This window comes from Natrix helvetica, assembly GCF_964273705.1.
Source record: "Natrix helvetica genome assembly, chromosome: 4".
Classification (NCBI taxonomy): domain Eukaryota; kingdom Metazoa; phylum Chordata; class Lepidosauria; order Squamata; family Natricidae; genus Natrix; species Natrix helvetica.
Genome location: NC_138550.1, coordinates 11748829 through 11764336, shown reverse-complemented (window position 1 = coordinate 11764336; position 15508 = coordinate 11748829). Strand labels below are relative to the sequence as shown.

At 43.3% G+C, this 15508-nt stretch overlaps 1 protein-coding gene across 3 annotated transcripts in view; it reads left to right on the top strand.

The window, feature by feature from the left end:
• The window catches only part of SLC36A4 (solute carrier family 36 member 4), a 54370-nt gene extending 39952 nt beyond the window's left edge, over nucleotides 1-14418 (top strand). For all 3 annotated transcript variants that reach the window (XM_081950707.1, XM_081950709.1, XM_081950708.1), the window contains 2 exons: nucleotides 1501-1670; nucleotides 13181-14418. In XM_081950707.1, the coding sequence (XP_081806833.1) occupies nucleotides 1501-1670; nucleotides 13181-13488 (478 nt within the window). In that variant the 3' untranslated portion in view covers nucleotides 13489-14418. The remainder of the gene's footprint in view (nucleotides 1-1500; nucleotides 1671-13180) is intronic.
• The last annotated feature ends 1090 nt before the right edge of the window (nucleotides 14419-15508 follow it).

The following is a 15508-nucleotide window of genomic DNA, read 5'->3' as shown; positions in this document are numbered from 1 at the left end:
GAGGTGTTCTGACTTAGGCTTCCCCAAAAAGCATAAAGCAGATTCCTGGTCCCGACAAAACCCCTTTTTATTAAACGAATGTGAATTCCTCTCATTCCCATTCAGCAAAGGCCTGGTAAACAGTCTTTCAAAGGTGAATTTATGACCACAGAACTTATCTAGCTTGGAAAACTGCCATGTCAATATTTTCCAAACGCAGTACTACTGTGCAAGGACTTGGCACAGAGTCTCTGAGATTCATGGACAGATCTTCACACTCCTGAAACCAAGGAACAAACGAATTGTTTCCTGCAAAAGCCCACTTCCCTTTTGCCCTTCTTTTATTTCCTATGGGAGGAGCCATTCACCCTCGTCCTGTGGCTTTGCTCCCAAGTTGACCCTGATTTCTTAGCTGTTCTTTTCTTCCGGCAGCTCTGTGCATGCACACACTGGGAACAGGCTCCAGCTGTTCCTCTGCCTCACTGCTGTCTAGCTCCGAAGGTAGCTGAGAACTGCCAGACGGACTTGGCCCCACCTCTGTCTCTGATGCTGAGTCTTCCTCAGCCTCCAGGACTGGTCCATGTTCCTCCCCAACCTCCTCACTGTCCGAATCTGATGCCAGATCCGCTGGCTGCTGGCGAGCCACAACAGCTTGGCGAATGACTCATATTTATAATGGTCACAGTGTCTCAGGGGTCATGTGATTCCTTGTACGACCTTCGGACCAGCAAAGTCAGTGGGGAAGGTCCAGTGGTGGGTTTCTGCCGGTTCGCACCAGCTCGGGAGAACCGGATGGTGAAAGTTACCGGTTACCAGTGAGAGGAGGTTCGACTGGTGGACCCGGAAGTAACTTCCGGAGCGCCTGCCCCGGCCCTGTCGCTAGCTCCCCCCCCCCATCCCGGCCTGCCCGCCTGCACTATCCTAGCCCAATTCAGTGTCAAGTCCAATACCTGTCAGTGGAGGTGGTGAACTGAGAAGCATGGAGAGGTCCAGTGGTACAATCTCCCAAGGTTCTTTCCCCTACTGGATTCCCCTCTGTCTTGCCTCCTCCGATCTCCCTAATTTCGGCCCTTAATCCTCCAGTTGTCTATTTTTGGGAGGTTTTTCCTCTCTCTCTCCCCCCCACCCATAGGAGTCCCCCCAAAAATTGCCACATGGCTTGGGGGGGTCATGTGACTGATTGTGCATGAGTGATGTCAAGTTGGCCATACCCGCCTGGTCACATGACTGCCAAGCCTTGCCCACAAAATAGGCCACACCCACACAATAGGTTCTAAAAAAATTTGAAACCCACCACTGGGAAGGTCTCAAAATGGGGCAAAACCCACTTAACAAATTTCTCACTTTCCCAACATAACATTTGGGCTCAATTGTGGTGGTAAGTCGAGGACTACCCGTACATCCCTACGGTGAACCGAAGGAGCAAAAATTCTTTGACAGTTCACCAAGTAACAATTTGCAAGGGTTCCTTTTCTTGGTAGCAGACTGTCTTTGTAATTCATAGGTTTTGTTCACCTACAGGCTGTACCAAATGGTCAAGATCCTTTATTCCTTTGGGATTTTTGTGACCTATTCGATTCAGTTCTACGTCCCAGCGGAGATCATCGTTCCTATTGTAGCAACTAGAGTGCAGCAGAAGCTGAAGCTAATCTCTGAGTTGGTTGTGCGAATACTTCTGGTCTGCTCAACCTGTAAGTACAATGGGTTAATATGAGGGGTCCCCCTCCCCCCCGGGTGTGTTGAGCAAAAATAAAAAAAAATCTATTAATTTTAGAGCTGAAGTCTTCTCCCTTTCTCCGTATGTGTGAATACACCTAAGGAATCAGCCATGTGAACTTGGGCTTCTTGAGGAAGATTCATGAAAGTTTATCCCAAAGGTGCTTTTTTTCAAACTGGACTTACTGGTTTTTTTTCTTTGAAGACGTTTCGCTTCTCATCCAAGAAGCTTCTTCCGCTCTGACCGGATGGTGGGGAATGGAAGGATTTATACTCCTTGCAGACAGCAGGTCATTTGCATTCTTTTAGGGCGTTGTTGAGGCCACCTGGAGGTTTATCTGTGTCTTCAGGGTCACCTGAGCCTTCTTGAAACTGTTGAAAGCACTGTGTTGTAGACTGAAGATAGACAGTCCTTTCTGTCCTACAACACCGTCCTTTCAACAGTTCCAAGAAGGCTCCACACCCATTTATACTACTCAGGTGACTCTAAACCTCCAGGTGGCCTCAACAACCCTCTAAAAGAATGAATATTTTGTTCTGTTCTATTCTTTTATTCCTGTTCCTGTTCTATTCTATTTTCTATTTTCTATTTTCTATTCTATTTTCTATTCTATTTTCTATTCTATTTTCTATTCTATTCTATTCTATTCTATTCTATTCTATTCTTTCTATTCTATTCTATTCCTGTTTCTGTTCCTGTTCTATTTCCTATTCTATTTCCTATTCTATTTTCTATTCTATTCTTTCTTTTTCTCTTTTTTCTTTTCTTTTCTTTTCTTTTCTATTACTGTTCCTGTTCCTGTTCTATTTTCTATTTTATTTTCTATTCTCTTTTCTATTCTATTCTCTCTTTTTTCTCCTATTCTATTCTATTCTATTCTATCCTACCCTACCCTACTCTACTCTACTCTACCCCACCCCACCCCACCCTACCCTACCCTACCCTACTCTACTCCACCCTATTCCTATTCCATTAAGTGTGTTTATAACTTCTGAAACTACCCCAAATTGTTCCAGAGTTGGACAGTGTAGGAATTCTATCAATAAGCAACATCAACATGCAAGTCTATGCACATGTATTTACATGTCCCTTTCCCTTGCTTTCATTTTCACATTCTGAAGCATAAGCAGTTATTTAAAAAAAACAGGACAACCATGTAAATGGATGACTAAAGGGATGCTTCTTTAAAAATTGATGTTTTGCAGATCAAAATAGGGGGTGGGGGAAGGCAAAGGTTTCACAACTAGCTCTCATTCTAAAACCAAAACCGGAATATGTCATGTTAAAAGAAGTTTGCGAGATTTCTTTTTAAAGGTGAAACCAGACTAAACAAATTTTATCGCATAAGAATCATCTAAGGGAAGAGGAAACTACTGTAAAATAGTTTGCATCTTCTCGCAACTGTGCAGAATTACCAAGGTTGTGAAAGTCATTCGGTATTGCTTTTCTCTTGGCAGAATTTTTAATGCTAAATTTATTTTTGGCATTCTTTCATTTCCAATTAGAAAATTGCACAGTCAATGCCGCTAAGGGAAAATGATATTCAAATCCTATTTAATAGGATTATGCAATATCTACAGTATATACTGTATGTGTAAACCAGCACATACTAAAAGGACAAAGGAGACTTTTCCAGAGAACGGATATGAATTCGATTTTCTAAAAAATTGGAATACGAAGAATAGATTGAAAAAAAATCATTTCTGGAATTCTTGGAAAACCACCATAGGTGTAAGTCACTCAACTGTTCTCCAAGTGGTAGTTCTGCAATAAAGGCCATTCCTGGTTTGGAACATTCCAAAGCCATGAAATTAAATATTTTTGTATGGTATATGATTTATCACCTTTCTAAAAATTGAACTTTGTGCGTAGTGAAAATCCTAAGGGGACTATAGAGAACTTCGCACTCAAATGAAGTTCGCACTTTGTATGTATGTATGTATGTATGTATGTATGTATGTATGTATGTATGTATGTATGTCTATGTATGTATTATTTATTTGTTTATTTTGCCAGGCATGTATAAGATAACAGATATAAGTATAAACATGATTGTGTATAGAGGAAATGGATACGAATAAGTGGGGACAGTAGGACAGGGATGGTAGGCACGTCGGTGCGTTTATGCACGCCCCTAACAGACCTCTTAGGAATGGGGTGAGGTCAACAGTAGACAGTTTAAGATTAAGGTTTTTGGAGTTTGGGAAAGAAACCACAGAGTTAAGGAGTGCATCCTTAACTAGTGCATCCAGGCATTGACCACTCTGTTGCTGAAGTTGTATTTTCTGCAATCGAGTTTGGAGTAGTATACCTTGAGTTTGTATCTATTGTGTGCTCGTGTATTGTTGAGGTTGAAGCTGAAGTAGTCATTGACAGGTAGGACATTGTAGCAGATAATTTTGTGTACTACGCTCAAGTCAGACCAAAGGCGATGTACTTCTAAATTGTCTAAGCCCAAAACTTTAAGCCCAGTTTTATAAGGTAATCTGTTGTAAGCAGAGGAATGGAGGATTCTTCTTGTGAAATACCTCTGGACTTGCTCGATTGTTTTAATGTCTGATATGCAGTGTGGGTTCCAGACAGATGAGCTGTATTCGAGAATAGGTCCGGCAAAGGTTTTGTATGCCCTAGTTTGCAGTACAATATTACCGGAAAAGAAGCTTCGAAGATTAGGTTAACAACTCTTAATGCCTTTTTGGCAATGCTGTTACAGTGAGCTCTGGCACTTAGATGATTAGAAATGAGTACTGCCAGGTCCTTGACAGAGTGAGGGTCATCCACCAGGTGGATTGTAATCCAGATGTGGTGATGTAAATAAAGAGTGTGCACTTGGAATGTGCAGTGACGCATTTCATATACTTCTCACACTGGCAAGGATGCCTGCTTTTGCACAAAAGAGCATTCTTTGTGAGATCGTAGTCAACTAACATGGCCGATGGTCTTGAATGACCTGGATTTTTGAGCTGTCCGGATTACAATTACATTTGGAAGCTTTAGGAACTAAATTACATTCGTTACTCATACCTCTTTTATCCTCTCAAAGCTTTCCCCCTATTCTAATGGCTTGTTTTGCTGCATAGTTCTATTTCGTAGTTCTGTTCCAGGTTAACTAAGATAGAAGTCAGAAATTCTGGATGAGTTATTCATTCTGACGCAGATGAAAAGATGTAGATTGTTTTTATAGTTCTACTCCAGATGTAGGTTGTTTTTATAGTTGATCAAGGTGAAATAATATATAAGAAATATACTAGTTTTGCATTCAACCTATAAACATGTACATTAAATCCACACATAATTATTGCCCTGTAATAATGCGACCTTCCGGTTTATAACACCCCCTTTTGTTAGATTTGACATAAACTCTACTAACTTTTTCATCCCTTGGTAAAAGGTTTCTGACTTATAAATAGATTGGTTAGAATTTACGCCACGTGCTATTTATAAGTTTCTGAAATGGAACCTCCCTAACTTATGCCCCTATAGGAGGTAAAGCGGGGGTGTCCAACTCAAGGCCCGGGGAAGGATCTGATCCGCAGGTTACTTAGATCTGGAAACAGTCAAGGACTGCCCCGTGGTGCCTCTCTTTCTCATTTTAGTCATTCTGTTGGAGGAAGACGCAGAAAATGATGATATAATTGAATACTTTATTTTCTGCTATGTAAATTTGCTTGGCAATTTCAAATTCCAGACTTCCTCTTGTTTTCTTTGCTATTATCGTTCCTATTATTTCTTTGGTGGGCATTGTAAAAAAAGTTTCTCTTTCCCCTTTTGGGTTTGTCACTTGTAATCTGTGTAAATATTTTCAACATTTGAACTGTTCAGGAAGCATCGTATTGCTGCCTCTGCAACGCCTTCTCAGATAATTCTTCCTTGGGTCTTCTTTTAATTGTATATTGCTGCCGGAGGAAATTAAACCTTGTCTTGATTTTTGTGGCTTCGATGCTTGCATAGAAGAACCTTAGCTGAACCATGGAAAATGTTTACGTGAGAAAATTAGCTGAACTTCACATGCACTGAATTTTAGGCAACACGAATCAATCCCCTTCTTGGTTCATCTCAGGTGGTATTCTGCCAGTTTGCCCCAGTTTGAGCAAACCGGTAGTGGCGATGGCAGGAGGCTCTGCAGACGTGCTACGAGCGAAGGGTGGCACAGGGAACCATATCGGCGGGCACGCGAGCTCAGCTCCCACACGCATATGCTGGCCAGCTGATTTCTGGGCCCACCAGAAGTCAGGAAATAGGTGTCAGCGTTCCAAATATCATGCAGAATTAAATCAGAGTCCAAGACAGAGCTATCCTTAAAGTTCCAATTTAATAAGACAGACACGTTGGCAACAAACTGCAGAATCCCAAATCTAAAAGCTTCCTGGGATTCCACCCAGCTGAAAGTTCATGATCTTAACCCCACACCCATAAATCCATCACATGGTCCAATCTTCGTTGGCCACGCTGGCATCTCCACCCAGCTGGTTCCGTTCAGGTGCAGAGATGCAGAGACAAAAGATGACCTTGGGCTTCTAGAAAAGAATGACAACAGCACATTCCACAATTCTACTCCTTTCTATTCCCCCCTCCCAACTATTACACTAATGAAACAGCACAGTGAAATAAAAGAGAGAGTGGCAGGCCAAAGATCCGAAAAGGAATATAACTACAGGCCTGACAATAGGCTGTTTTCAACTTCCGGTGAGCCTCCGGGGGATGTGGGGAGGAAGGCCATTTTTGCCCTCCCCAGGCTCCTAGAAAGGTTCTGGAGCCTGGAGAGAGTGAAAAACAGGGGAGGGCGCATAGAATTATGGGTATGGGCATGCATGTGCACGCCCTCTCCTGCGCTCCCCCCCCCGCTTTTGGCACACGATGGCAAAAAGGTTAGCCATCACTGAACTATAGGCATGAAGGTTGTTTCAGATATATCAGCTTTTACTTGAAACGACTTTTGAACTCTTCACTATCTATTGCAGGGGTGTGCAACCTTTAAGACTTGCAGACTTCAACTCCCAGAATTCCCCAGCTGGCCAGGCTGACTAGGGGATTCTGGGAGTTGAAGTCCACAAAGTCTTAAAGTTGCCAAAGTTGGAAACCCATGATCTATTGCATGAAGCCTGTAACCTCTCCATGACAGTCACACAACAATGTCCATCCCTTGCGACAAAACCTTAATATGGCTTGCTTGGCTTTGCCTGAGTAGGTTAGGTTAATTCAATTATTGTGGCTTGCAGATTATGGTTTAGCACGGTATGAAACCCTGCTTTGGGCTTATTCAACAAAACCATAGTTAAACCACATCTTGGTACAATATATGAGCCAAGTCAGTAAGTCAGTGGTTTTAAATGAGATCTCTATTAATACTCCAAGGTAGTAGTCCCTGCCTACCTACTGGAGTGGTATTCACTTACTTTCCCTACCGGTTCGCAAATATGAGCGTGCGCACACACATACTCGCTTCACTCTCATGCGCTTCATCCACACATGTGCTCGGCCTTCTACACCTGCACTTTGATTCAGGGGTGAAATCCAGCAGGTTCTGACAGGTTCTGGAGAACTGGTAGTGGAAATTTTGAGTAGTTCGGACAACCGACAAATGCTACTCTGGCTAGCCCCAGAGTGGGGTGGGAATGGAGATTTGCAGTATCCTTCCCCTGCCACACCCACAAAGCCACACCCACAAAGCCACACCACGCCCACAAAGCCACACCACGCCCACAAAGCCACACCCACAGAACCGGCAGTAAAAAAAATGAATTTCACCATTGCTTTGATTGCATGCGCACGGCTTGAAAACATGTCTAAATAGGACAGCATAGAGCCTGGGAGGGTGGGTGAGCCTACCTACGATTTCCACTACCGATTTGGGCAAACCGGTCCGAACCGGCTGAATACCACCTCTCCTAATGGTGCTCTTCAAAATTGTCTGCGTTACAGGTGCTGGAATCTACATTGACTAAATTAGATTGTGATTAGCTGGAACCCTTATTGTCAATAATAAGGAAAGATGCCAGAGAAATTGCCAGGTTGTGCCCTATTTATAGAAATAGGTTTTGTTAGATCCCAAGCAATAGTTAGCTGAGTGGGATAAAGATATCTCAGAATTAGGAGATGGCTATTGAAGAGGTGCTTATGAGATTTATTCAATTTTGTTATTAAATGGATGATTATTTGGCTGTATCCCCCCCCCCCCCCCCCCCTCCGTACAGCTATGCTTTGCTTGGAAGCCTATCAAGAAATTGATTATTGCCTCATCCTCAAACTGTTCTTGTAAAAAAGTTCCGGTGGGTTGATATTCCATTCTACTCTTACGCCCGCTCTGTTGCCCCTTTAGCTTTAATTTATAACCTCCCCAGCCATTTATATTTATTGCTTGATTGTCCAAAAGGGCTGACTGATGGCAAGGTCCATTATCAGCAACACCAACTGTTATTTGTGTCCAATGCTTTAACAACTGAAGAGGTACTCAGTGACATTAATCTGGTGTAAGAAAATAGCAGCTGAAGAACAGAGCAACCAATTCAATTCTCTGGGGAAAAAAATAGATATTTCGGAGTGGGAAGATAAATCATTTCTCCTTGACAGCTTGGGACTTCAGCAAAACTGAGCTGGTATGTAGTTGTATAGTTTATAAAGAGGAGACATTACAGCAAGTCCTTTCAACTGAAAAAAATAAACAATATGAGTCATGAAGAATAAAGTGACAAGTATGAGTGTATTGGAGTGTTATATTTAACTCTCCAAATCTATCTATCTATCTATCTATCTATCTATCTATCTATCTATCTATCTATCTATCTATCTATCTATCTATCTATCTATCTATCTATCTATCTATCATCTATCTATCATCTATCTATCTATCTATCTATCTATCTATCATCTATCTATCTATCTATCTATCTATCTATCTATCTATCTATCTATCTATCTATCTATCTATCTATCTATCTATCTATCTATCTATCCCCCCCCTCTCTCTCAAAGAATGTTTGATGCAGAACACCACAGCTGTATGTAAACAATTTGGCTGAAAATAATCAAGTTCATTTCGTGCTGTTTATATAGAAGGAGTTTCTTTGCCAAAGAAAGATTTTTTTTCATACCATGAATAACTTATTCATATGGTGTCAGGAAGGACAACTGGCCAATAAATGCTCAGCTCCATTCAGTCCAGAGGTGGTATTCAGCAGGTTCTGACCAGTTCTGGAGAACCGGTAGCGGAAATTTTGAGTAGTTTGGAGAACTGGTAAATACCACCATTGACTGGCCCCGCCCCAATCTATTCTCTGCCCCCCCCCCCCCCCCGGAGTCCCAACTGATTGGGAGGAAATGGGGATTTTGCACTAACCTTCTCCTGGAGTGGGGAGGGAATGGAGATTTTACAGTATCCTTCCCCTGCCACGCCCACCAAGGCATGCCACACCCACAGAACTACTAGTAAAAAACTTTTGAACCCCACCAGTCGTCCCAAATTTACTCCGAATTACGGGATTACAAAGTTGTAAAAGAAGAAGCATAACTTATTCATATTTGCCTTCCATTGATTGGAGAACCAGTTACGGTACAAATATATTAAACCAAGGTTGCCTTTTTCTTTTTGATATTTTAACAGTAGAATACTCCTCCAAGTTAGGCTCAGATCTGGCAGGACCATCTGAAGAAGATCTTTGATTCTGTTTTAGAGATTCAGATTCTTAAGATTCTAAGTCTATAGAGCTAACGTGTTTCCCCCAAAATAAGACAGGGTCTTATTTTCTTTTGACACCCCCCCCCTGAAATAAGCATTATTTTTGAGGTGCAGGAGGCGGTGAGCGTGGTCACTTCATGGCTGCTGCTGTGTTGCAATATTTTCAGGGAGGACTTATTTTCAGGGGAGGACTTATGCCCATGTGCTCAAAACCCCGATTGGGCTTATTATCAGGAGAGGTCTTATTTTCAGGGAAACAGGGTACCAACTTTCCAATTCCAATTCCTATACACCCACACTGTAGATTGTTGTCAAGGAAAATGAGTGTATGCAAGAAATGTCATCGAAGAACACGCTTCTGCAAGGCTCTTAATCAAAGTCCTTAGTTAGTTGTGTAAGTTTTGAGATCTTTTGTAAAATATCTTTCTTGCCATACCCTTGAGTAATCGCCACAACAACATCAGCGGATGGAGAATGACTGGATCTGGATAATGACAGTAAAAGGACGAGTAAGGCTGGATTGTCATTTGGGATGGCCAAAGAGAGGAGGAAGGATTGCAGAATGCTAGAAGAAAGAGCGGCGAGAAGATATGGACATGGAACGAGAAGGTTGAGGATATGATGGTTGAGGATATGATGACATGTCTGGACTGCTCAAGATTCCTCAAAAACCAGCAGAGCATTCAGATATTTTAGCTTCTTTTTTTAAGCTTCTTCATGGAACTGAATCTTCAAAGTCTAAACACCAGATTTATCATGGAAGATCTAGACCAGTGGTTCCCAATGTGGAGCCCAGACCCCACGGGGGGGGGGGGGTTGATTTTTAATGGGGGCAATTTGAGGGCCCACGTTAATGGCCTTTTAGGCTTCCTCTGTGTGAGTAGAGTTCACTTTTTGAGTAAAGTAAGAATTATATGTCACAGAGGAGGGGAGGCATCAGGATTTTAAAGAGACTTAGGTGGAGCATGGCCAAAAAAAAGCTGGGAACCATTGATCTAGAGTGACTTCCGGTTTGCTCGGAGGGTCGTTTTAAGTGCTCCGAAGGCATCAGGGAAGCCCCCGGACGGTCCCTGAAGTCTCCGGAGGGCCTCCGGGGGGGGGGCGGGAGAGGCTCTTTTCGCCCTCCCCAGGCTCCTATAAAGCCTCTGGAGCCTGGGGAGGGCGAAAAAGCATGTAAAAATGGGGGGGGGGTTGTCGCGCATTGTGCGTGCATGCGCACTGGGGGGTTGCGCGTTGCATTATGGGTGCAGCACGCCCGCACACAACCCCCCTGCGCTTCCCCCCACTTGTGGCACGCGAGCCAAAAAAGGTTCGCCATCGCTGATCTAGACACATAACTTTAACATCAGGCTTTCGTAAACACAATGGGAAACAAAATAGCATATTTTAGACCAGGTTTGTCAAACTCAAGGCTTGGGGGCACGTGATCCCCCTTTTGCAAACTTCCGACAAGCAAAGACAATGGGGAAACCAGATTCGCTTAACCACGTGTTAATACCCTGTTTCCCCGAAAAATAAGACCTCCCAGGATAATAAGCCCAGTCGGGCTTTTGAGTGCATGCGCTAAAATAAGCCCTCCCCTAAAATATTTAAATGCATGCACAGCCGGTCCCCTCCATTTCCTGGGGGGGGAAGGGACGGGAACATGCCTCACGCGCCCCACATCCACCTGCCTTCCACACAGTACAGCCTCGCGGAGGCTGCTCCCACAAGCCCTAGCTATTGCTCCCCTTAGTGGCAGCCGCAAAAAGAGTGGGAGGCCGAGTGACGCTAGGGCTGGCAAGAGCATGCAAGAAACAGAGACAGAACTTCCAGCCCTCTCTGGATCAGCTAATCTGCGGGCTGCGGGCTGAGATTAAGGGGCCTCCTGCACCTCAAAAATAATAAAACCTCCCCGAAAATAAGGCCAAGCGCTTATTTCGGGGGGGGGGCGGTGTCAAAAGAAAATAAGACCCTGTCTTATTTTCAGGGAAATTTAACAACTGCAGTGATTCACTTAAAAACTGTGGCATAAATGGGGGCAAAACTCACTTAACAAATGTCTCACTTAGCAGCAGAAATTTTGGGCTCAATTGTGGTCGTACGTTGAGGACATCCTGTATATATTAGATTTTTATATATAGTTAAGGGATTACAGGGCCATAAAAAGGAGTTTTAGTATATTTTACATATGAGAATGTGTTTTTCCACATCAGGAGGCTCATTGCCTTCCACCTGTTTGAATCAGATGCAATGTTTGCGCTTATTAAAATGATATAAAAGGGCCATAAGCCAAGAAATATCTGTAGTTTTGTTTTGTTGCGTTTTGTTTTTATATATATTTTTGTGAGTTTGTATTTTAGTGTTTTGAATACATTTTTAAAAAAATGTGATAAAAAAAAGTTATCCCAGTTATATCAAGTCTCTTTTGGCCATTATCTAGCCTCCTTTTTTGTTATTACTTCAGGGAAATTAAATTTTTTTAAAAAAATCTGTTTGGAGGAAGATGAATTCTTTTCCCACTTCCTTTTCACACCTATTTCATCTTCCTAGGAGCGTCTCATCTTTTTGCAAGGTAGTAGAAGTGAGAATTAACATTTGTTTGGTGTTCACAATGTACATATCTGAAAGGTTATAGTATATTCTAAAATTAAGCTGTGTTTGAGGGGAAAGGTTAGGTGTGGGGCTTTTGATCTTGGCCCAGAAATACCGTATTTTTCAGAATATAAGATGCTCCGAAATATAAGACGCACCTAGCTTTTGGGGAGGAAAACAAGAGGGAAAAAAATCTGCCTCTGCCTCCCAGCAATTTGCCTCCTTGCACCAAACAGCAAACAGTACAAAAGATATACATTGTTTGTGGTGTTACATTTCAGACTATACTTCTACAGATGCAGTTAAAATTGATGTGGTTTTCTGGAAGTATACATTATTCTCTGCTATTTAAAAGAAGATACAATAGCACTGGGCCTCTTTTAGATCAAGCATTTATTTTAAAAACCTTCTTCATTTTGTTAAGTTGTCTAGAACAATGATAAAGCAGCCTTTAAAAAATAAGCCTAATAATTTCAACATTCTAAAGGCCAGCGATGGCGAACCTTTTTTTGGCTCGCGTGCCATAAGTGGGGGGAGCGCAGGGGGGTAGTGTGCGGGTGTGCCGCACCCATAATGCAATAGGTAACCCCCCCAGTGCGCATGCGTGCCCTACAGGCGCTCCCTCCCATTTTTGCATGATTTTTTCGCCCTCCCCAGGCTCCAGAGGCTTTATAGGAGCCTGGGGATGGCAAAAGCAGCCTCCCCCCTCCCCGGAAGCCCTCTGGAGTCAAAACGAGCCTCCGGGCAAACCGGAAGTGACTTCCTGTTTGCTCGAAGGGTCGTTTTGAGCGCTCCGAAGGCTTGAGGGACCTTCAGGATGCTTCCCTGAAGCCTACGGAGCTGTCAAAACGACCCTCTGAGCAAACCGGAAGTCCATTCCCAACCAAGTCCAAAAATTGATTTCCTTTCCTTTCCCACCCGCCCTTGTTCCTTACCTGTATTTGAAGGAAACGGGCCATTTGCGCATGCAGCGTACGACCCCTGCGTGACGCTCTGCCGAGCAGTTGGAGCATCACAGGCGGTGGGTGTGCATGTGAGCACAGCATGCGTGCCCGTGGTGCATGCCCGACTCCCGTTGCAGCATACCGGTTGCAACAGGAGCCGCAACCCAGCACTGGAATCACAATATCCTTCCATTTTTGTACATGGATTGTTCTTGCGGCTGTCACAAGACACCAGGTTCCTTAAGCAAAAATGAACTTTCCCTTTTGGATTCTCTCTCTCTCTTCCCCCAGGTGCTATAGCGATATCCATCCCCCGTCTGGACATCGTGATCTCGCTGGTTGGTGCCGTAAGCAGCAGCACTTTGGCTTTGATCATGCCTCCGTTGATTGAAATCCTCACCTTTTACAAGGAGAAGCTAAGCAGATGGGTGATCTTCAAAGACCTTTCCATCGCCCTCCTTGGCGTGATCGGTTTCATAGCTGGCACCTACGTGAGTGTGAAAGAGATTATCTGCCCCACAACTTTGCTTTTTGAGAATGCCACGGTGAGTTCAGCAACTTGCTTCAACACTTCCCACTTGGCCAAGGGGGCCAATTAATGCCAAAAGATTGTGGGCCTCTTGGATTTCATAATAGATGCGTGTTTGCAAAACCAAAGAGATTCTAGATGGAGAGGTTTTGAAAAAGAGGAGGACTGGAGGAAGGATTTTTTCCCCCCCTTCCTCCACCGAAATCTGCTCCTGTGGAGGATACAACTTATTCAAGATTTTTCTTCCCTTCCGTTCAAGCATCATGGACTGCTACGTATTTCTTTGCAAACGGGACCAGAAATCAAAGAACACTTCTTGATATCATGTTTGGACATCTCACATTGAGAGAATAATCCCTGCCAACTTCTTTATTTAAAGTTAAGTCAGTCTTTTGAGAGCCTCTTTGCGTAACTTCAGAGATTAACAAGGTTTTATGCAAAAATGTGGACATCGTCCGTCACTCTCTGTGTGTAATGTGTAAATCCTCTTTTATGTTTTGGATTTTATTTGTCTACTTGAAACACAAGGAGAAATGCTTTCTGGTGGATTCTGCTCCCCCAGTGGCCAAGGACTTAAGCCCGTTCCATCACTGCAGTTTTTCCATCTTGAGATTAGACCTTGTGTCCCTGAATTAACACTCTTCATGGTTTATCTTGGGAGAGCAAGATAAACTCATCACATTAGTGTCCACGGAGATTCTCAGTCACCCAAGTCATGGTTGTCCCAAAGATGCTTTTTCCAAGAGGCAATTGGACTTTCTTCTTTTTCTTTGAAGACATTTTGCCTCTCATCCAAGAAATTTCTTCAGCTCTGACTGGATGGTGGAGAATGGAAGGATTTATACTCTCTGCAGACAGCTGGTTATTTGCATTCTTTTAGAGAGTCATTGAGGACACTTGCAGGTTTATCTGTGTCCTCAGAGTCACTTCAGTAATGCAAATTGGGTGGTGCCTTCTTGGGACTGTTGAAAGGATGGTGTTGTAGACTGACGATAAGCAGTTCTTTCTGTCCTACAACACCGTCCTTTCAACAGTTCCAAGAAGGCTCCACGCCCATTTGCACTCCTCAGGTGACCCTGAGGACACAGATAAACCAGCAAGTGGCCTCAACGACTCTCTAAAAGGATGCAAATGACCAGCTGTCTACAAGCAGTATAAAGCCTTCCAATCCCCACCATCCAGTCAGAGCTGTAGAAGCTTCTTGGATGAGAAGCGAAACATCTTCAAAGAAAATCAAGAAAGTCCAGTTGCCTCTTGAAAAAGCAGCTTTGGTTCATTGCATTAGTAATTAAAGAAATTCAGACTTAGGTCTTGATCATGCAAATTCTTTATATGATGTAAAGCAGAGGTGTCAAACTTGTGTCCTCATGTTGTCGTCATGTGATGTGTCGCAACTTTCCCCCCCTCCCGTTCGCTAAACCGGGGGTGGGCCTGGCCAGCGCATGATGCATTCAGCCCGTAGTCCACGAGTTTGACACCTCTAATGTAAAAGAAGAAGGATGATGAAATTTTGGAGATGCAGTACCTTATGCAGATAAGCCACAATAATGGATTATCACAGACATCTCCCCCCACAGGCACACCTAAGAATAATATTACAGTTTCACAGAAAGCTGTATTTTTCTATTTATTTCTAACTACATAGAGCACTTCTATATTTGTATGTTAGCACTGTTTGGTTGCAAATGAGATTTCTCTGCAGAATTTCACTTTCTGTGGAAATCATGCGTACGTATACTTTATGCTTTAATCTGCTCTTTTTTTCCCCAAAGGAAAAGAGTTTCATCATAGGGGGATGCCATAAACCTTGAGACTTAATCCCATTAAGAGTAAACAAGTTGGAAACAATTAGACTTAATAATAGCCACGATTTGAACTTAGACATTTTCAGGGAGTATATTCTAAACACGGTGAAGTCTGCTCTGAACCCAGTGATGGCTAATATTTGTGCCACCGCGTGCCAAAAGTGGGGGGAGCATGAGGGGGTCGCATAATTCTATGCACTCTCCCCCTGCACATGTGCTTGTGACCCCTCCACGCTCCCCCCGCTTTTGACATGAGATGGCACGGTGGGCCCGTTTTTTTCCCTC